At 39.7% G+C, this 22865-nt stretch overlaps 1 protein-coding gene and 1 non-coding gene across 3 annotated transcripts in view; one reads left to right on the forward strand and one right to left on the reverse strand.

The window, feature by feature from the left end:
- The window catches only part of dnase1l1 (deoxyribonuclease I-like 1), a 53927-nt gene extending 32293 nt beyond the window's left edge, over positions 1-21634 (reverse strand). The window contains exons 1-10 of one of the 2 annotated variants that reach the window (XM_062391223.1): positions 21506-21634; positions 21230-21340; positions 19515-19683; positions 18767-18855; positions 18581-18670; positions 18362-18474; positions 18145-18257; positions 17890-18047; positions 16292-16388; positions 15078-16160 (exon numbers count right to left, since the gene is read on the reverse strand). In XM_062391223.1, the coding sequence (XP_062247207.1) occupies positions 16011-16160; positions 16292-16388; positions 17890-18047; positions 18145-18257; positions 18362-18474; positions 18581-18670; positions 18767-18855; positions 19515-19664 (960 nt within the window). In that variant the 5' untranslated portion in view covers positions 19665-19683; positions 21230-21340; positions 21506-21634 and the 3' untranslated portion in view covers positions 15078-16010. Of the gene's footprint in view, positions 1-15077; positions 16161-16291; positions 16389-17889; positions 18048-18144; positions 18258-18361; positions 18475-18580; positions 18671-18766; positions 18856-19514; positions 19684-21229; positions 21363-21505 lie in introns of those variants that run through there. The other variant, XM_062391224.1, reaches the window with a different exon arrangement.
- trnal-cag (transfer RNA leucine (anticodon CAG)) lies at positions 21593-21675 on the forward strand. The gene has a single exon. It is a non-coding gene; the product is annotated as a tRNA-Leu (tRNA).
- The last annotated feature ends 1190 nt before the right edge of the window (positions 21676-22865 follow it).

Consider the following 22865-nt stretch of genomic DNA (forward strand, 5'->3'; position numbering starts at 1 on the left):
ATTTATTTCTGTCTTTACGTATACATTTATTTATTTATTTATACTTAAGTCATGTATTGTCCTCCATATAACTTCCTCTCTCCACACATTTATTTTATAAATTTAAATGATGGAAGTTAAGGTCTAGCCTTATAATTGATTTTATAGCAGGCTTTGTTGTACCTTTTGTTTACAGGGTATGAATAAATAAACAGGCAAAATTAGCAATAATAAAACAGAATTAAAAAAACATTTATTTTAGAAATTGATACATCTCACTTTCCACCTTAAAACTATAAAATGAACTGAACTATGAACTAGTTCAGAATTTAAATGGTGAACTATGAACGTAAACTGTGTATGTTTACTTGTATGAACTGAACTTTGAACTTGTTCATGAGAGGTGTGAACTTGCACAACACTGCCTGACACCATGTTCACAGTTGAGTTCTCTGACAGAGTAAAAGCGTCAGTTAAATGAAATGTAATGTAATGAGAGGTTTAAGGGACACGTCATACAAGACAACACTATCTGTTGCACTGTTTCGTTTCCAGAAAATATATGGGGCCGATTTATCTGCGACATGTACTGGTTCACTCCTGCTCTTTATTATGCAACATTCAGAGGTTATATAGAAATTTAGTCTGCTCACTTTCAATTAATATGATGAGATTCTGTAGGTTCCCTCTATAGTCAGTTTAATTTCACAGCGAAGGGCGGGTGTTTACTCAAAGGATCGCGCTTCCTGGATCAGTATCTCGGTAAAGCTGGAAACATAATCGCAGATTTGAATTTCCAGGACCAATAAGTCACGAGCGAAACGTTCTTAAATCCCATAACGCGCCACTCTCTCGTAGTAAGGTAGAAAACAGGTTACACGCTTACTTTAATCAACACGAGCCGTCCTCCGATCTGTACACAGACAAAACATCGTATCAGTGTACAGACTGACGAGAGCACAGGGACCGTCTGCAAAGTGCAAAACCAAAACCGAAAATGGATGTTACAAAAGTAGTAGTGTATTTCTCACCAAAATCAGATCACACATCCAGGGTCTCCTGTTTTTTGTACTACAATACTTGTGTAATAGTGGATTCTAAATAGAAGCTAGAATTACAATTTTATTTTATTTATTTCCTTTGTCATCTGTATTCAGATAAACCCATCACAAGTTTAAATCTAAATATATATAAGAGTTCGTATCAAGATCACGTTGAGGCAACATTATGCTTGTTAACTCAGATAAAACAGGTTCTAACCTTAACCCGTTTTGTCCTTTAATTCTCACTTAAAACAAATTTCTAGGACCGCCTTCTTTCACTTGTGTAACGTCAAAAAAATCGGACATGTCCTAGTCCACGCCTTTGTTACATCGAGACTGGACTATTGTAATTCATTATTATCAGGCTCCAGCAGGAAGTCGTTAAAGACTCTACAGCTTGTCCAAAATGCTGCAGCACGTGTCCTGACGAGAACAAAGAGAAGAGAGCACATTTCTCCAATATTAGCATCGCTACACTGGCTTCCAGTTAAATCTAGAATAGAATTTAAAATTCTCCTCCTCACCTTCAAGGCCCTTAATAATATAGCGCCTGTATACCTTAAAGAGCTGTTAATACCTTATAAACCCACTAGAGCACTCCGATCCCAGAATTCAAGCCTACTTGTCGTCCCTAAATTCTCTAAAAGTGGAGTAGGAGCCAGAGCTTTTAGCCATCAAGCCCCTCGGCTGTGGAATAATCTACCACTTTCAGTTCGGGAGGCAGTCACCATCTGTTCGTTTAAAAGTAGGCTCAAAACCTTCCTTTTTGATAAAGCTTATAGTTAGAGCTAATTAGTGCGCCAGAACGTTACTTGTTCTATTTTATGACACATGACACACGGAGCTTCTCTTTCCAGCTTCTCCTTCCTCTTCTCCATCCCTATCCCCCTTCCCCGGAATCCCTTTGCTTTATCACCCGCAGATCCAGGGCCTCTGTGGCCGCACCATGGATTACGGTTTGTGGATCGCGCACCGGGGGTCGCGGTGTTGGATCCAGTGTGGCGGATTCTGAGTCATGTGGGCTGATCGTGGTGCTGGTGGCGGACCCTGTGTCGCGTTGGCATTGGGCACGGGTGGTGGACCAGGACCGCAGTGGTGGCTTGTGATGGGTCCTCCTGGTGGGCGGCGGTGGACGGTGACTGAGGACTGAAGTGGCGTCTGGTCTGGATGGTGGATCGTGGTCTAGATGGTTGCTGAGCATGGACTGTGCTTCATCAATGCTGCTAGAGACTTTGATTATTGATGATGTTCTCCTGCACGTGGCATCTATTGCACTTCTGTCCGTCCTGGGAGAGGGATCCCTCACATGTGGCTCTCTCTGAGGTTTCTACATATTTTTACCCTGTTAAAAGGGTTTTTTGTAGTTTTTCCTTACTCTTGCTGAGGGTTAAGGACAGAGGATGTCACACCCTGTTAAAGCCCTATGAGATGAATTGTAATTTGTGAATATGGGCTATACAAATAAAATTTGAATTGAATTGAATTAGTTTACAGAGACAATAACTCACCAATATTCAAGCCATTACACCAGGATTGCACATTTCCAATCAAACAAATTAATCAGAAAGAAAACTATTTCTAAACAAGGCTAAATAATCTAAATAAAATTTAAATGTGGGAAAAAACAGTGACTGTAAATATCCTGCCTGAAGGCAGCCCTATGAAACAAACATGTCGTATTAGGTCACACAATTATTAAACATGTTTATCAAAATGTTTCAAAACATTAAAAAACATAAAACACATAATTATGCCATACCTTCAGAGACCCACGCCGTTCTTATTGTCTTGATGACAATTACTAAAGCAGAAAAAGAATTACACTCAATGTCACAAACGCATAATAGTATGGACTCTGGATACATGTCCGGTGCATCACTTACAAGTATCGTTCCAATTACTTTTCTATGTACACGCTGACTGGAGGAGATTACAGAGTGGATTAAGGCGATGCTGTTACAGACACACACACAAGTTAATACAATTTAACGCAACAAACAATATGCGTCCACACCTGCTGTGCCCAGTTACATTTCCTTACCGGACCGGCAGTGGAGGGAGAGAGAGCTACTACAGTGTCCCTAAATAAACTTCTCCGACTCCCCGCGTCCTATGGGCATCACCGTTCTCTCAGGTAAATTACAGCTGTGATTTTATATCAACAATGACATATAAGCCTAACTTGGAAAGTAACAATGCTAAAACGATCATGTATTAGCTAAAGCTTTTATTAAGGATTAATCCCATTACACACTTAACATGGTATTGCCATCAGAAGGAGAAATATCCTGTGAGTAACAGTGATAGATGAATCCAGCAGCTTCAGTAGGACACATGAAGCTTAACCCATACAAAAGAAGAACGTTCACCAACTTGTGGGGAGTGTTTTCATATGACACGTGTTTGGTGTGTGTGCATTGCAATGATCACCAGCGTCAGACAAAAGCTTTTTTTGGCAGAGCTGGCCACGTCTGTGTATTCTTCATAACTCCCTGTGTTTCCTATGAACAATGAGCATCAGTTTTTAAAACCTGTTATTAGTCCATTAGTTTTGGATCCTAAATTGCACAGACATAAACCCTCCAAAATCTGGTACACTTATAGCCTCTTTAGTTAGGTCTGTTGCACAACTCACAATACATAATAATCTTCTAATCTGCTAATCTTTAGTGCTTATTACATCTATAGGAAATAAAATAAAATTAATGTTCCAATCTTGAAGTCTACAAGGGTGAAGGATAAACCTGCTGTAAATACAACACAGTTGACTGATCTCCTGGTGGCAGTAACAAGGAGATATGAAGTGAACAACCGACTTTTGTAAAATGTCTCACTTCTGCCATTACTTCAAGTCCCACTGAGAGAAACCACAGAGCACAGCAGAGTCTCATGACTTGACTGTAAAAAAGAAGAACTAAAAATATGAACTTCATCATGTGCAATGTCTTATGACCTAGCTATGCAAGAAGAGGCTCTTGTGACTCCTTATCCACTATCTCAGTTTTATCTATGCCAAATCAGTAATATGCAGGAAACTATTCTAATCAGACTAACACAGTGATACCGTAAAACATCATCGGAACAGCTCAGCTCCTTGTCAGCTCACACACTGTAAGACTTGCACTAACATGCCTCCTTACTGATTTTAAACCTACAGTAAATGTCAACACAGAAATCTACCTGGACCACAGGTCGTGCAGGGGAAACACTTGTTAAGTCCAGTGGGAAGATTCATGAAGGTGTCATTCACACAGGGCAAACAGGAAGTGCTCCTGAACTCCGTGCAGTGTGTTTTAACACGATTTCCTGTTTTAAAGAAAACTATTTAATTTCATGAGATGTTTGTTGAACAAAGACAAATCATCTTGAGAAGAACAGGTTATAACCTAACATTGTAACATGTGCTGCACTTTAATTTTTATTACTTACAACAGAAGAAGCCAAGACATAAAACATTCTAGCCTATTATTCTCTTTCAGGATCTTACCAGAGGGACAAAGAGGACAGCATTCATTTCCTATCTGATACTCAGTTGGATGACAAGTCAGCGTATTCACACTGAAGACTTTGACCAAAAGTATCTGTCAAGGATGGGGCAAATGTTTTCATCTTAGTTAAACTTGGTTGACATGTTGACAGTCAATAACTGATAAAGGAGAGGAGAAGAGAGGAGAGGAGAGGAGAGGAGAGGAGAGGAGGAGACGACTGGACACTAAAACGACCAAATATGTATTCTTTCATTAATCAATTATGCATTTGGAAAAATGAATAAAACAAAGAAAATATATCTCTTGGTGAAAAAGTGCTGTCACTGAAAAAGATGTCAAAAGTATTTGTTGTGATAAGAGCCAAGAGCGGTTAGGATGTGCTGTAGACAAAATTATGTGATCTCTGCAGAGGGATTAATACGTTGTTGTTGTGAACTTGTCTGAGCGGAGAATCTCCTGTTGCGTTGTGCATGTGTGAAAGGAAAACTGCAGAGAAAGTCAGTCCCCCGAATCTCTGGAGATCCTCCACAGGACATGTCTACATAACGGCTAATAAGTGACAGAGAGAGGAAAAAGGAACAGAACTGTAGGTGGTGAGGAGCAGTGTGATGCAACTTTACCAACAAAGATGCAGCCTCCAAATGTTTACTTCTCAGATTCATGTTGAACGGCAGGTTGTCAGTTTTCTTGAGCTGAAGTCACCATCACTGAGATTCGGCTGGAGATGATTTTTAAATCCCAAAAAGAAGGTGACATCTGGAAACAAAGAGGACTCAGATTTACAAACCACACAGAACAGCAGGGGACCTGTCAACATTACTTCTGCTAATCTAATAAAGGCTGTCTTTCTTTAATTTTGGTGAGTGGTAACATTAATATTAATATCCAAGTGCAAAAAAATAGATAAACTGGACTTGGTTGAGTTTCTTGAAGACGTTCCATGTGTCATCCAAGAGGCTTCTTCAGTTCTAACTGTCTGCTGGTCCACCCATAAGACCAAACACCCAGACAGAAGCAGAGCAACCTGGAACATGCATTTGAATGTAGTGAGGAATGCTGAGACCTTTACATTGGGGAAACTAAACAACCTCTTCATTAACGCATGGCACAGCGCAGGAGAGCTGGCAGCTCAGGTCAGCACTCAGCAGTCTGCCTTCATCTAAAAGGACAATGGACGTTCATTTGAAGAAAACACAGTCCACATTATGGCCAGGAAAGACAGATTTGTTAAAGAGGAGTGAAGGAAGTTATCTACGTCAAACTAGAAAAAACATATCTGAGCAGAGGAGGAGGGTTAAGACACAACCTTTCAGCCACATACAACAGAGTCATGACTCTCCTCCTCAGGAAGTTCACACGTTAGGACATATGACCCACAGGGGCAAGTGTGTCAACAGCTCCCAGTGAAACCAACAGCAGGGTAGGTCCAGCCGCTTAGGTAACCTCAAGGAAACTTAATCAAGTCCTATTGACCTGTTTTCTAGCACTTGGATATACCATGATCTGGATGACTGAATGTCTTCAGAGGCAGATAACAATAATCATTACACCTAGCACTGGAGTCAGCTCAGCTTTAACAACCCATTGCTCTGCTCACACTCCAAAGTTCATGTTTATTTCTGTTCCCTTTCAAAGTTCGCAAACGGTTCAACGTTTCAGTGAGATCCAGTGGAATCTGAGATAAGGGTGTAAGTTGTTGGCTGTAATAAGATACTGTAACACACCACGCTCACACAGCGTGACAACTAACAGAAAAAGGCTGTTGATGACGCGACAGTTTTTGCTGAAATAAGGTGACACCCAGTGGGTCATAATGCTTATGTTATCGTTATTGTGTCTTAGCGCAGCGGTACTCCGGTTTTGTTTCCAAACTGCGTTGCTAGTTCAACAGCTGCAACAGCTTGAAGCTACACGGAGGCAGCTAGCTTCCCCCCAGCTTCCACACACAGTCAGCACAGACACCCGATACTAACTACTACCAAGTGTTTGCTTCTAACCTGACGGTGTTTGAGAAACAGTGTCATGAGTGCCGTGGGATTAAAGTCAGCGGGTTTTTGCGCTCAGGACATCTCAATACTTATTTAACATGGTGTACTTAGCTGAACATTATGGAGGACCATACATGACTTATGTATAAAAAAATAAATGTAAAATAAATACAGAAATAAAAGGAAATAAATAAAATGTCCTCATGCTAATGAGAAAGGCGGGCCTAACTGAAATCGTAAAATAAATACATCAGGGAATTAATAAATGTGCAAATATATTTAAGACATTTATTTAGACATTTCTGTTGTTATTAACATATTTACTTATTTATTTCTGTATTAATTCCTTTTTTATTTATTTAATTTATTTATTTATTTCTGTCTTTACGTATACATTTATTTATTTATTTATACTTAAGTCATGTATTGTCCTCCATATAACTTCCTCTCTCCACACATTTATTTTATAAATTTAAATGATGGAAGTTAAGGTCTAGCCTTATAATTGATTTTATAGCAGGCTTTGTTGTACCTTTTGTTTACAGGGTATGAATAAATAAACAGGCAAAATTAGCAATAATAAAACAGAATTAAAAAAACATTTATTTTAGAAATTGATACATCTCACTTTCCACCTTAAAACTATAAAATGAAATGAACTATGAACTAGTTCAGAATTTAAATGGTGAACTATGAACGTAAACTGTGTATGTTTACTTGTATGAACTGAACTTTGAACTTGTTCATGAGAGGTGTGAACTTGCACAACACTGCCTGACACCATGTTCACAGTTGAGTTCTCTGACAGAGTAAAAGCGTCAGTTAAATGAAATGTAATGTAATGAGAGGTTTAAGGGACACGTCATACAAGACAACACTATCTGTTGCACTGTTTCGTTTCCAGAAAATATATGGGGCCGATTTATCTGCGACATGTACTGGTTCACTCCTGCTCTTTATTATGCAACATTCAGAGGTTATATAGAAATTTAGTCTGCTCACTTTCAATTAATATGATGAGATTCTGTAGGTTCCCTCTATAGTCAGTTTAATTTCACAGCGAAGGGCGGGTGTTTACTCAAAGGATCGCGCTTCCTGGATCAGTATCTCGGTAAAGCTGGAAACATAATCGCAGATTTGAATTTCCAGGACCAATAAGTCACGAGCGAAACGTTCTTAAATCCCATAACGCGCCACTCTCTCGTAGTAAGGTAGAAAACAGGTTACACGCTTACTTTAATCAACACGAGCCGTCCTCCGATCTGTACACAGACAAAACATCGTATCAGTGTACAGACTGACGAGAGCACAGGGACCGTCTGCAAAGTGCAAAACCAAAACCGAAAATGGATGTTACAAAAGTAGTAGTGTATTTCTCACCAAAATCAGATCACACATCCAGGGTCTCCTGTTTTTTGTACTACAATACTTGTGTAATAGTGGATTCTAAATAGAAGCTAGAATTACAATTTTATTTTATTTATTTCCTTTGTCATCTGTATTCAGATAAACCCATCACAAGTTTAAATCTAAATATATATAAGAGTTCGTATCAAGATCACGTTGAGGCAACATTATGCTTGTTAACTCAGATAAAACAGGTTCTAACCTTAACCCGTTTTGTCCTTTAATTCTCACTTAAAACAAATTTCTAGGACCGCCTTCTTTCACTTGTGTAACGTCAAAAAAATCGGACATGTCCTAGTCCACGCCTTTGTTACATCGAGACTGGACTATTGTAATTCATTATTATCAGGCTCCAGCAGGAAGTCGTTAAAGACTCTACAGCTTGTCCAAAATGCTGCAGCACGTGTCCTGACGAGAACAAAGAGAAGAGAGCACATTTCTCCAATATTAGCATCGCTACACTGGCTTCCAGTTAAATCTAGAATAGAATTTAGCTTCAAGGCCCTTAATAATATAGCGCCTGTATACCTTAAAGAGCTGTTAATACCTTATAAACCCACTAGAGCACTCCGATCCCAGAATTCAAGCCTACTTGTCGTCCCTAAATTCTCTAAAAGTAGAGTAGGAGCCAGAGCTTTTAGCCATCAAGCCCCTCAGCTGTGGAATAATCTACCACTTTCAGTTCGGGAGGCAGTCACCATCTGTTCGTTTAAAAGTAGGCTCAAAACCTTCCTTTTTGATAAAGCTTATAGTTAGAGCTAATTAGTGCGCCAGAACGTTACTTGTTCTATTTTATGACACATGACACACGGAGCTTCTCTTTCCAGCTTCTCCTTCCTCTTCTCCATCCCTATCCCCCTTCCCCGGAATCCCTTTGCTTTATCACCCGCAGATCCAGGGCCTCTGTGGCCGCACCATGGATTACGGTTTGTGGATCGCGCACCGGGGGTCGCGGTGTTGGATCCAGTGTGGCGGATTCTGAGTCATGTGGGCTGATCGTGGTGCTGGTGGCGGACCCTGTGTCGCGTTGGCATTGGGCACGGGTGGTGGACCAGGACCGCAGTGGTGGCTTGTGATGGGTCCTCCTGGTGGGCGGCGGTGGACGGTGACTGAGGACTGAAGTGGCGTCTGGTCTGGATGGTGGATCGTGGTCTAGATGGTTGCTGAGCATGGACTGTGCTTCATCAATGCTGCTAGAGACTTTGATTATTGATGATGTTCTCCTGCACGTGGCATCTATTGCACTTCTGTCCGTCCTGGGAGAGGGATCCCTCACATGTGGCTCTCTCTGAGGTTTCTACATATTTTTACCCTGTTAAAAGGGTTTTTTGTAGTTTTTCCTTACTCTTGCTGAGGGTTAAGGACAGAGGATGTCACACCCTGTTAAAGCCCTATGAGATGAATTGTAATTTGTGAATATGGGCTATACAAATAAAATTTGAATTGAATTGAATTAGTTTACAGAGACAATAACTCACCAATATTCAAGCCATTACACCAGGATTGCACATTTCCAATCAAACAAATTAATCAGAAAGAAAACTATTTCTAAACAAGGCTAAATAATCTAAATAAAATTTAAATGTGGGAAAAAACAGTGACTGTAAATATCCTGCCTGAAGGCAGCCCTATGAAACAAACATGTCGTATTAGGTCACACAATTATTAAACATGTTTATCAAAATGTTTCAAAACATTAAAAAACATAAAACACATAATTATGCCATACCTTCAGAGACCCACGCCGTTCTTATTGTCTTGATGACAATTACTAAAGCAGAAAAAGAATTACACTCAATGTCACAAACGCATAATAGTATGGACTCTGGATACATGTCCGGTGCATCACTTACAAGTATCGTTCCAATTACTTTTCTATGTACACGCTGACTGGAGGAGATTACAGAGTGGATTAAGGCGATGCTGTTACAGACACACACACAAGTTAATACAATTTAACGCAACAAACAATATGCGTCCACACCTGCTGTGCCCAGTTACATTTCCTTACCGGACCGGCAGTGGAGGGAGAGAGAGCTACTACAGTGTCCCTAAATAAACTTCTCCGACTCCCCGCGTCCTATGGGCATCACCGTTCTCTCAGGTAAATTACAGCTGTGATTTTATATCAACAATGACATATAAGCCTAACTTGGAAAGTAACAATGCTAAAACGATCATGTATTAGCTAAAGCTTTTATTAAGGATTAATCCCATTACACACTTAACATGGTATTGCCATCAGAAGGAGAAATATCCTGTGAGTAACAGTGATAGATGAATCCAGCAGCTTCAGTAGGACACATGAAGCTTAACCCATACAAAAGAAGAACGTTCACCAACTTGTGGGGAGTGTTTTCATATGACACGTGTTTGGTGTGTGTGCATTGCAATGATCACCAGCGTCAGACAAAAGCTTTTTTTGGCAGAGCTGGCCACGTCTGTGTATTCTTCATAACTCCCTGTGTTTCCTATGAACAATGAGCATCAGTTTTTAAAACCTGTTATTAGTCCATTAGTTTTGGATCCTAAATTGCACAGACATAAACCCTCCAAAATCTGGTACACTTATAGCCTCTTTAGTTAGGTCTGTTGCACAACTCACAATACATAATACACAAAGTTTTTTTTTGATTGGCATTTGCACTGCTGTCATTCCAAGGCACTATTATAAACCTATGTGCTGACTTACCAAGATGAGTGTTACAAACCAGCCCTAGAGAAAACCAAGTCGCAACATGATGTATGAGTCTCCCCTCTTCCCAGCTCCAAAGAACCACCTGCAAGAAATTATTACAGCCCATTTAGAGGTTTATTAAAACTCTTTTTGCTTCAGGGTGGGAAAACAGCCAAACAACAAACAAAAACAACCTTAAGGTGATAAACCTAAACTTATCTACTCAAATTAAAGAAACAAAAGGACAAGTTATTGACCTAACGCTTAATCCAAAAACTGGAGAAAACAAGCTCCCTGGATACAAACCTACACACTTACAGTCATCATCCACTCAGTCATTCATTGAGCCAAACACCTGCAAAACATCATACACAGGCACCACAGCAGAGAGAGAGGGAGAGAGATCCACAAAACAGACACATAAACCTATGCACAGGACATTTCACACAACCTCAGGGGTCTAACAACGAATCGTTACAAGGACTCGGGAGTAACGAGTCCTCTCAAAGAGTGATTCGATCATTTTCTCGTAGCCGCGCATCGGGACTGTTGCATAGGCTGCTGCAGGTCACGTGGAAAATGATCCAAAGACTCGTATGCGGCAGATGAACGAATCACTGATCCGAAGACTCTGTTGGCAGAAGAACGAGTCACTGATCTGAAGACACGGTCGTGAGGTGAACGATTCATTCATCTGCCGGGTATGAGTCTTTGGATCCTTTTCCACGTGACCTCTACAGGCTCAGAAGAGGAAACAGATACCTCTTTCCCTATCGCGGGACCGCTGTTAAAAAGCAGCCATGACTGACAGCTTTTGTGTGGCAGATCATATTTTTTTTAAGAAAACCTCCTCTATTATATACAGTAAAACATGACAGTTTGTATGGTTTTAAATTGTCATTTATAGTCACACTGGCATTTAATTATCACGGGAAATAATTACACTGCACTAAACTGTAAGTGTAAATGTAAAGTGAAAATAACAAAACCAGTCATTATGACTTTTGAATAGGGCTGAATGATATGGGGAAATAATCTAATTGCGATTTCCCCCACCAAATATTGCGATTAAGATTTAATATGCAATTCTTTTATTTTATCCTCTTTCCCCCCCAAAAAAACGTAATGAATGATTTAAATATGACCAACACAATATTAGATACTGTACAATATTCTTTCCCACATTTTTATTTAACTGCTCATTACAGAAACCAGAATAACAAATCGGTGTGCATTTAAGTAATTTAATCAAAGCCATTTTAAGTATAAACACAAGGCATGCACTTTTTAAAAAGTGTGTGCAAATTTACCATCTTGAGAATTTTTTTTTTTTTAAATATAGGTGTCTTACTGCTCTCAAGTCAGTAACATTTTCCAGTGTTGGGAAGGATACTTTCAAAACGTATTCTGTTACAGAATGCAGAATACGTGCCAAAAAATGTAATATGTAACGTATTCTGAATACTTGGATTATTCCACATTGAATTACATTTTATAAGTGTAGGAATGCGGCGTTGTTATAGTCAGTGGATCAGCAGCAGTTTAAGCTCTGTGTCCGCGGATGCGGCGGGCCAGCTGGATGTGCTGGCAGCGTGCGGATCAGCAGCTCCGTAGATCCCCGTTCATGTCCGGGTGGACGTGCAGCAGTATGGAGGCGCCGGGCCTCAGCAGGAACAGCTGAACACCTCCGTCTCGCAGATGTGCATGTAGGTGACCGGGGGGCTCTTGAGCCCAGCCGCCCCGGAGCTCGGCTTGCTTTTCCGAGATTCGTTCATTCTAGTGAACGAGATTCAAAGAACCGACACAGTAAAAAGATCCGAACTTCCCATCACTACTAACAACACACAAAATGTTAACCCTTATTCTATATATTCAATCTAAATATTATATATACATCTAAATATTAAATCTAAATATGAATCTCAACAGTACATCTAAATATGGATATAAATATTAATTTAATACTAAATATAAATCAAAGTCTTAATGTTACACAGGACTGACCTAAAGGTTCTCCTGCTTTCACTCAAGGCTCTGAATGGGCAACGGCCGAGTTATATAGCTGACTCTCTAACAAACAGGAATATCTGCCTCTTAGGTAGTTCAGCTAAAAACTCAACCGCTCCTCTAACTAGAATTTAATTGCACAAGTTAATAACTATACTGAGTTCATTAACATATGTATGACTTACTTGAAACTTTTACCTGCAACTACATATGGCAATGTGGAGAGTTTAATTTATTTTGATATTGTGAAAAAATATTATTTGGACTCAAATTTGCAAATGTAAGCAAAGTCAAATCATTTGACCTTTAATCAGAATATCTGTTAACATTGCTTTATGCCAGGGACCTTCAACATTTATATTTTGCAAAGAGTATCTTTGTAAACCAAACTTTCACAACCACAACAAACCATAGCCATATTAACAAAATTTCAGTAATTTATCTAGATAATGAGTCAAGGGCAAAAATTACTGTATAATGGGGAGTTGCGACTGAAGGATGATCTGCTGACACCTAACCAGGGCTTTCAGTCGTAGGCTGTTGGCCTTCCCTCAGACAAAAATCATCATTCCATCTTATTACTTGTGTGTAGTTTTGCTCATTGTGCGGACACCAGTGTAATAATGATTTGTTATTTCATCCCAACACTCTGTAATAGAGAAAAGATGGCCCGAGTAAAAATCATGATAGCACCTAACTCTGGAGAGGAATGTGTATTCACAGCGAGCGGTTCCGCTTTCTAAAAGGGCTGCGTGCTCAGTCCCCTTCTGTACTCCCTGTACACACAGGACTGTGTGGCAACACACGGTTCAAACATCATCCTTAAGTTTGCAGACGACACCACCATCCTGGGTCTCATCTCCAACAACGACGAGACCGCCTACAGAGATGAGGTCAGAGGCTTGGAGACATGGTGCCAAGAGAACAACCTGTCTCTCAACGTTTGTAAGACCAAGGAGATGATCATGGACTTCAGGAAGCTGCAGAGGGGGGGGTCACGGCCCGTTACACATTGATGGAGCTGTAGTGGAGAGTCTCCGAATTCAAGTTCCTCGGTGTGTTCATCACGGATGACCTGACCTGGTCCAAACAAGCGGACTCTGTGGTGAAAACTTCACAAAAGCGTGTATACTTCCTGAGGAGACTCAAGAAGTTTGGCATGGCTGCAAAAACACTTACAAACTTCTACAGGTGCACCATTGAGAGCATCCTCTCAAGCTGCACTACTGCCTGGTTTGGTAGCTGCTCCGCTGCTGATCGAAAGGCCCTGCAGAGGGTGGTGAAGACAGCGGAGCGCATCATCGGCTGCCATCTCCCTTCCGTGCAACTCATCTACAATACAAGATGTCTGAGAAAAGCAAGGAAGATCATCAAGGACCACAGCCATCCAGGCTGTGGACTTCTCACACTGTTTCCGTCCGGCAGACGTTACCGGAGCATCCGAGCACGGACTACCAGACTTACAAACAGCTTCTACCCCCAGGCCATCAGGCTTCTGAACAATCAACACTGACCCCCTCAACAGTCACCATGTACATTCTGCTCCCACACTCATACGAATACACTTACTCCACATATATTCATTTTATTTAATATTCCCCACTTCTTCACTGTGTAAACTGCTGCTTCATTTGGACTTTTATCTGCCTATGTAATACCTATATTCATATTATTTTATTTAATTTTATATTACCCACTCCTTCACCCTGTAAACGGCTACTTCATTTGACTTTGACTTGACTATGTTATATTTATACCTTAATTCATATTCATATTATTTAATTTAATATTCCATTCACCCTGTAAACTACTGGTTCACTTGACTAAATTATATGTTACGATGGGATATGTTATGTTACATAGCATGTTGTTTTTTTTCTATCCTCTGAATAGTCACCATGTACATTCTGCGCTCGAATCATACAAATACACTTACTTCACATATACTTATCTTATTTAATATTCCCCACTTCTTCACCCTGAAAACTGTTGCTTCATTTGAATTTATTTGTCTATGTTATATTATATGTTATACATATATTCATATTATTTTATTTAATATTCCCCACTCCTTCACCTTGTAAACTGCTGCTTCATTTAACTTTGAATTTAATTTTACTATGTTATATGTTATACATATATTCATATTACTTAATTTAATATTCACTTGACTGTGTTATATGTTATTTGTTACAATGTTATGTTATATGTTATGTTACAAAGTATGTTATTTTTTTGTCATTTTGTAAAGTCGCCTACTGCGTAGATGTTTGCCTGCCATGTCATAAGAATTTCACTTCTCCGATGACGCTGTCATTGGTGCATGTGACAATAAACTTTTATTTTATTTTATTTTATTTAATTTCCATATGAGGAAGAAGGAATTGAAGGTATATCCTATGTTTTCCAAACTCAATCGCCAAAATCAGATTGAAATCTTTTTCCCAACACATACACAATTATAGAAAAAAACAGATCTCAGCAAAAGTATTGACAAAGTGCATTGTTTATTCCATTCATAAGAAATCAACATTTAATAAGAGTGATTTGTCGCCTCCCCGCTTGCACATTTGTATATGTGTGATTGTGCTGTCTTTTGTGTTAACTTGTACTCAGGTGAGCAACATGAGTAAACACCATCTAAAAGATATTTGCCCATTCCACTCTGGAAGAGAGGAGAGGAGGACTGCTGGCTGAAGTGACAACTGTCGCTGCGTTGTACATGTTGTGGAAATCCCTGAGTAACTAGCGTAGTTGTGTGTTGGTGGTGCAGCTGGAGGTAAACACAACTTGGTGATTTCACCTTCTCCTCCAGAAACTGCATCTGGATGACTGTCGTTTGCAGAGCTACCTGAGGCTGACGAGGTGGCCTGCTAAATTTGGTCGAACGCGACAACAGTGTGTTCCATTCTCAACGCTGATTGGCTTTCGTGACATCAAATAAAAAAGTATTTCGCTCATGTTTATTTGGTTGTATATTTTAACTCAAGTTAGTGAAGCGAATGTGGCAAATTTTGCATATATTGTGTAGCATTGTTGACTTGTTTGGCGTGAATCCATTGTCATTCTTGGCCTATCATCATCATCATTATCATTAAGTAAACAGTTTTACTGTAGTTTTTTTATTGCTATAGCGCAATGATGCAAAGATTCGTTATCATACTGAGGACTCCTGCAGGTACATGGGTAGATGAATTACTGTGAAATAGGATGAATTATATAACAGTTGTGTAATTTCCAGTTTTTATCCTTTTCTAACCCTGAATTTGAAACCTGGAGGGCCATTTCTGTGAAGTTTTAACGTGCTAATGTTTGGCACGTCTACACATTGGATAATTATACAGTTCTCATCAGTCCATGAAGAAATCTGTTCTGAGATTGTCTTCAGGAACAAAGCTCCACAGAGTTTATTTTTCAGTTGTCATGTGAACACTCGAGAGACAAGATGGCTGAGGACGAAGAAAGAGAGGAGCTTTGTGCTGGTTAGAGAAGTTGCATCATTGAAAGGGAATCTTGACTTGACGACCTTCAGCAGCACTTCCACTGGGTAGTGATCACTGACCTCCAGCGCCTGAGCAGAAACCACAGAAGAAACAGCTTGCAAACCACACACACAACCACATACCAGAGTTTGACTTTTATATTTGGGGTTATTCATATTTCACTGGTTTACTTCAGTTGGTCTCACACACAAACTGTTACCTGCTCCTCTGTTAGTCTGAACTCTGTTTGGAAGTTATATGGTTTTGCAGAAAGAGGCACAATTTCTCTTGTAAATGCTGCCCCATGCACAACGATCCTGCAACACAGAGAGTGGACATAACTAAGTACATCTTAATAAAACTGTACATTCTCATTTAAGATAAGTAAGGCATATTGAAGAGTGAAAGGTCTGCTATAACTAGTTTTCTGTTAAAAACAAAACAAACAAGGAAACAGGCCAATTCAGCATTTTCCTAATATCTGTAAAAAATTAAAAGCAACCTGAAAAACAAAGTGGAAAAGCTGCTTGTTTTTTGGTTTGATTCAGTTTCCATTTTTCAGTTTTCCCTTGCAAATAAAAGAAGACAACTGAATGAGATTAAAGAACTGATTGAACAGGAAGTCAGATGAAATTCTAATAACAAAAATGAAAAGTGACAGAACTTTATTGTCGTGAGAACAATTCACTTAATGAATGGTTTCCCTCTGGCCTGAGGTTAAGATAAAGTTCCATATTCCCTACCTAAATAAACCAGCAGAGGTCCCCGTAAAGGTTGTTATATTGACATGGTTTTCAATAATAATAACAATAGTTGATAAAATTACTATTATAATAAATTTTACTTTTTAAATTAAATCTATAGCCTCTATCAGTGCATTATGACATGATAGACAAAGGTTACTCTACATTTTATAGCAGATAAAGTAGGTTACTACCAAGTACACCATATTTATTTGAGAGAATTTAAAACAGTATAATTTTGGTATGAAATAAATTCATTTGAAAGGAGTCGTTTGGATCAGTGGCTTTGCTATGTCACACATGAAGAGCACAGATGGAGCTTCTCCGCTCGACGTTTTCTCAACAAAACAGGAATTTCCAAAGTATTCAGCTGAGGGGTGCTGCAGCAGGAAGAGGCAGGATGTTACTGCACAAGGGGCGGTGTGGCCTAGGGGTAGACTGGTCGTTTCCCCACAAGAAGGTTGCCGGTTCAAATCCCACTCTTCCCAATCTACATGCTGAAGTGTCCTTGGCAAGATACTGAGACCCTAAAAAATGGCCCCTCATAAATGTGGAGTGTACTAATTGTAAGTCGCTTTGGACAAAAGCGTCAGCCAAATGACATGTAATGTAATGTAATGCACCAGCGTTGGCCCTTATCATCAAAAACTTTCTTGACATCTTTGTCAGTGTCTTCTAAGGTTCTATGTGTGGTTCTGTCTTTTATTTTGTTTAGTTTTGCATCTCTCACGTGTGAGAAAAATCATCTTCACTCCAGAGGATCTCCTGCTGTTTTCTTACATCAGCTCATACGGACAGAGAAGATATGTGTCTGAGGCTCTCACTCCGACATTGGTATTCTCACACACAGCCCGTCCAGAGAATGTCTGGACAATATATTTACTGAGTACATTGCGTGTATGAAAGCAGCTATAGCGAGGTGGAAGGATTTAGTACACACAGATACCCAAACCAACAGCCACTGTGACAGCGCACTAAGCAGTGCAAATACACCACCTTTAGGTTAAGTGAGTCAGAATTTATACGTACATGAGGTTGAAAAGCTTATAGCCTGTAGTAAATAGTGAGAAGTCACCTGTCGTAGGTGCAGGAGGTGGTCGATCGCACGGTGGTGTCAGTTTTATCTTCGATGAGCCAAACGAGATCTGTGTCTGTGATCAGACGCACATTCTTCCTGTTCTTCTTAGCGAGGTAGCCACAGTCAGCGTTGAAGTCACCAAGAAGCATCACATTCTGCTCACATGCACACAAACACAACAACACTCATGGTCACAAAATCTTACAAAACATCTTTTGAAATTCTGTTATTTCAAAGGATCAAAGCTTTTACCTCAGTTTTCCACATCTTTTTCACATGTTGTAAGACATCATACAGTGCATCAAGCTCCTTCGTGGTGTTGACTGGAGTGGTGTGCTGGGGTATGAGGACAAACTCCTTTATAGCTGAATATGTAGATACGAGAAGAGGGATACAGGTGTTTATTTGCTGAAACATTACCATATGTGTTATTTTCTTACATGGCAAACCTGAGTGTTTAATAACTGACTTGTCTTGGGGGCTTTGAAGCGGACAACAAAAGGTTCTCTGGAGAAAGCATCAACATCTCCTGGTCGATCATCAGGATACTGGTACTGGTCAGTGAGAGTCACTGTATCAGTCCTGAACACATCGGTAAACAGACACAGAACAACCTCAACATTAGAGTCTGTACTCAGATGCTCTGAGCAAGCAGCAAAGGGGCAGCAAAGTGGCCAGTTGAGCTCACCTGTAAACGAACACGTACTGCTCCTGGTATGATTCAGATCTGCCCAGCCTCTCACTGGCCACAGCGTCGTACTTATGTTTGGCGTCATAGCTGAGGATGAAAGAGACACCAACAGGAAAGTGGACACAGCTGTTAACACTGCTTTTTCAGTTCTCTGTGTTTGTGTGAAACCAAGTGATTATTCACCTGTTGAGGCTTGTAAGCAGCATTGGTAAAGCTTTCTCTTTACTATCTCTCACTTCCTGAAGCAAACACACATCACAGCGAGCGATGATCTGGAACAGATTCATAATATAGAAAAAAACGATGAAAAGGTTTTCTGCCAGCGTTCTATGAGTGCTGCAGTATACTAAAGGAGTTTGCTACTACATGTCAAGTGTCTTGTCTTGCTTGTTAGTACTGTCGCTAAAGAGCTCATCTGAAATCATGGATGCTTATCAAGAAACTGGTAAAACATTGACATGTCATTTGATGAAAACTATTATTCATACTGAGCATCTAGTAATGGTCAAAAAAGCCCCCTGAGCTGATATCCTATGTTCTCAATGTTCACCATCATCATCATAGTAACTCAAGTAATAGCTGCTAAGTTACACCCTTTCCCACTGGCTAACCCAAATGCTTTGTTTCAAAGCAACAATGATAGTATAAGCTCTTATATACTCATTATCATTTATTTTTTAGTCTCTCTCAGACACAAATTAGTGACCCCATCGTTCACTAACCCCTTGTCTTCTTACTTTGCATTTGTGCCTGATTTCAGTATCCAGACAGTAATTTACTTATACACTGTACATACAAAATAATTACACAATTCATCGAGGGCTATAATCTAAAAGGGAATAAATAAGATAATTGACCCATCATGTTCAAGACATAGATAAGAAATATAAATGTAAGACTATATCAGGTAAACCATCGGACTTAGTCTTACCCTGGTAAGAGTGTGCATGACAGTGCTCTTCTTAGACTTCGAATCCCCAAAGTGATGGAGGTTGAAGGCACAGACTCTAAAGTCTGAGCCCCCCCGAACCACCATCACACCAGAGAGGAAGGAGAGCAGGAGGAGAGAAGACCACCTCATGGTACAGAGTTAAAAGAGACTGTAACATTTGAGAACAAAAAGGACAGTTAGATTTTTATCCCTATTCATTTTAGATTTATTTTGCTGTAAATGTTCTGTCTGTATTTCTGCTTGGTGTTCTGTGATTCTGAGTGTTAATTGGTGACACTGGTGTCTGTTTCATTGTAAATTGTGATTGTCTTCTAATGAGGTAGGGATCTTCCCTGCTTTTTTATTAGCTGGGGTTGTGTTTTGTTTTTTTCTCTTTTGTTGTATGTATCCTTATTTATTCTTGAAAGTGCTCATTTTTTAATTGGTTAATTGTTTTAGATGATAAATGGCTCAATCTAAAGTAAAGAAACCCCCATTCTTAGTAATTATATGCTAATGAAAACAAGATTGTAAATATTTAAATCTAACTGTAGTCAATGAGCTGCTGATCGATCAGTCAGCAGCTCAATGAAGTAACAGTGGGCTCATGCAGTGTTTGTTAGTGAAATGTCAAAGTTAACTGCAGTTAGACAAAGCCACTGCATACTCTGGTCTCAGTCCTATCTGTCTCTCTGTCCTATCTTCCTGTTGTCTGACTAAGTTCTCACAGTGGAGCTTCCTGTTTTCTTTGATAGAAACATAAAATGACTTCCCCAAACATCAACACTTATGATTAGTGGCTGTGGAAGGCTAGTGCAGGGCGAGCTAACATATAAACACATTTTGTCAAATATTGGTTAGTTAGTTGTTAAGTTAGATGATAAGATCAGTGACAGGTCTTGAGATAAGTGTGTGAGTACCTAAGCAAATAGGAACAACACTGGCATTTCTCTTTTATCCCCTAATTCTAATAACACTGTCATGTCTGTTTGTAAAGTGTGGTACTAAAGCTGTTCAGACATGTAGCTTCCAAAGTTCACAAGTACTAACATGTCAAGAAGCTAACTGACACAACATATCTGCAGAGATTATAATGTCAAAATGAAAAGGTGTGTTATATTTGGTCAGTTGCTACATGCACGGCTGTTCATAGATCCTTAAAATAGCATGCAAGTCATGTGTTTTCACGATTTATGCCTCTGTGGCTGAGCATACGTCTACACACTCAAACATTAGATTGATTGACTCATGCTACCCTCAGACAGAGGCACACAGAAAAGGAGCCATGTGACAGATCCAGGGGCAGGAGAGGATTCACATGCTGCTTATGTTCAAATTCAGAATGCAGGGGCTTAAACAATATATGACGTCATGGTAAATAGTGGGAAATTCATCATGTTCAGCTCTGGGTACTACAGCCACAGCCCTTCTGCTTTCAACCAGCACACCAATGAGGTTTACTTACCTATACACAATATATATAACATAACTATAATCCTAACCGTTTCCATACTGCCTGCATACACTGTCCTTCTGAAGTGGAGGACTTGTTGAAATGTGAGCTGTTTCAGTATACCAGTCACACACACACTCACACACAGCCAGACAGACACACACACACACAGACACAGACATTCGCTACATAAAGTCAGAAACCCGGTCCGAGTTATTTCCTCGAGTCCCTCTTTAAAAGAATGACGCCAAACGCCACTTACCAGCTCGCTGGTAGTTTTCCCTCGTGAAACCTGAAGCTGGCTCGGCCATATGTTTCCCGTGGGAGGGACTTGAGTCGAACTGGAGGCTGCAGTCGACGCTGAGTTGGACTCCTGTCAATAATACGGAAATGTTGACTTTTGTTTTTCATGTCATATCCATGTCTGAAACAACGATGATAGGTAGGTAACTCTTTGTTATTGAGTGAATTCGGAGTTAGGATAGCCATGACATACACAATGATCTGTCCTGGCTGTAGATAAATACGAGCCGCTTACTTAGTATGACACTATAGCAGGCTATGGACTCAGGAAGTAGGCATACTAATAATTTAGAACAAATTGTTGTTCTATTATATGTTTCTAGTCAGGATGGCCGAGCGGTCTAAGGCGCTGCGTTCAGGTCGCAGTCTCCTCTGGAGGCGTGGGTTCGAATCCCACTTCTGACATTAACATTTTGTTTTGCCCAGAGAGCGGTGTCAAATCACGTGTCCTCATTTCCGACTCAATCGTGTCCTCATTTCTGACTTAATCTTTCGAAATCAGTCAGTCCATTTTCCATCTTTAAATTGACCGCTGCAAATAGTCAATGCAGTCACTCCTGCTGCAGCTCAACAACTGCTGCTAAGTGTTGTTTTTTTGTGTGATTTATCAAAATCGTTTTTTTTGATTTTTTGTTTCATTTCTATTCTATATTTTTTTTTGTTTCCCAAGCTTTGGATTCAGGGTATTGTCTGGCCCATGAGCTTTCACCACCAGCTCAGCCTCCATCCTTCCTTTCCCCACCACCCCATTTGCACCAGAGCAATAACTGATGAGTATTTTTGTGACAAATTACACTGTGACAAGTTTGTTACCTTTGTGTCTGTGATGTTTTTTTTTCTAATTTTGATATACTCTTACATTTATCAGGCTGTGGATGAGCGTGGTGTACTGGTTATGATGGCACTGCTACGCTGGGGCATAGGACTGACATTGGCCAAACACTCAACAACCTGCAGGCCAATACTATTATGCTTGTAGACCATACAATCAGTGCAGTCAGTGTCACCAGCCCTATAATCGTGAAAATGACCACAGTCAATATTATTATTATATTATCTGTTCTGTCCTTTTAACACTTACTGTATATAATCCACATGACCAGTGGATGGTTGAGATGCAAAGGAAGCGGGTAACAAAAATATGATATATTTCTTTGTTATTAGTGTAATAGTTTGTGGTATTGTGAATGAGTCACTGTCCAATTTGTATCAAATATGAAGTGACTTAGTCGCATTTGAAAGATTCATAATACTAGGTAACAGTTTTGGTAAATAGACACAGGAATTGACCCACCTACCTTTAAATCAACAGCTGCTTATGCCATTCTCCAGCAAAGTGTAATTTTTGTCATATTAATAATATTAATACAATAAAAACTGCATCGTATAACTTCTGACAAGCACCAGGATCAGTTTCAACTATCAATTCTTTCAATTTTCACAAAATTTTCTCTCTGCTGACTACTCTGCCAGCCTGACTGTATTACAGAGGAAAAAAGACTATCGTTTTTATTCAGAATTTGTATCGGGTTTTGAAGCGTGGTATGTTCACTTACCATCGCCTTAACACTTAGAATAATTACTGAAGACTTCAA

Source organism: Platichthys flesus, chromosome 7 (assembly GCF_949316205.1).
Source record: "Platichthys flesus chromosome 7, fPlaFle2.1, whole genome shotgun sequence".
Lineage (NCBI taxonomy): Eukaryota > Metazoa > Chordata > Actinopteri > Pleuronectiformes > Pleuronectidae > Platichthys > Platichthys flesus.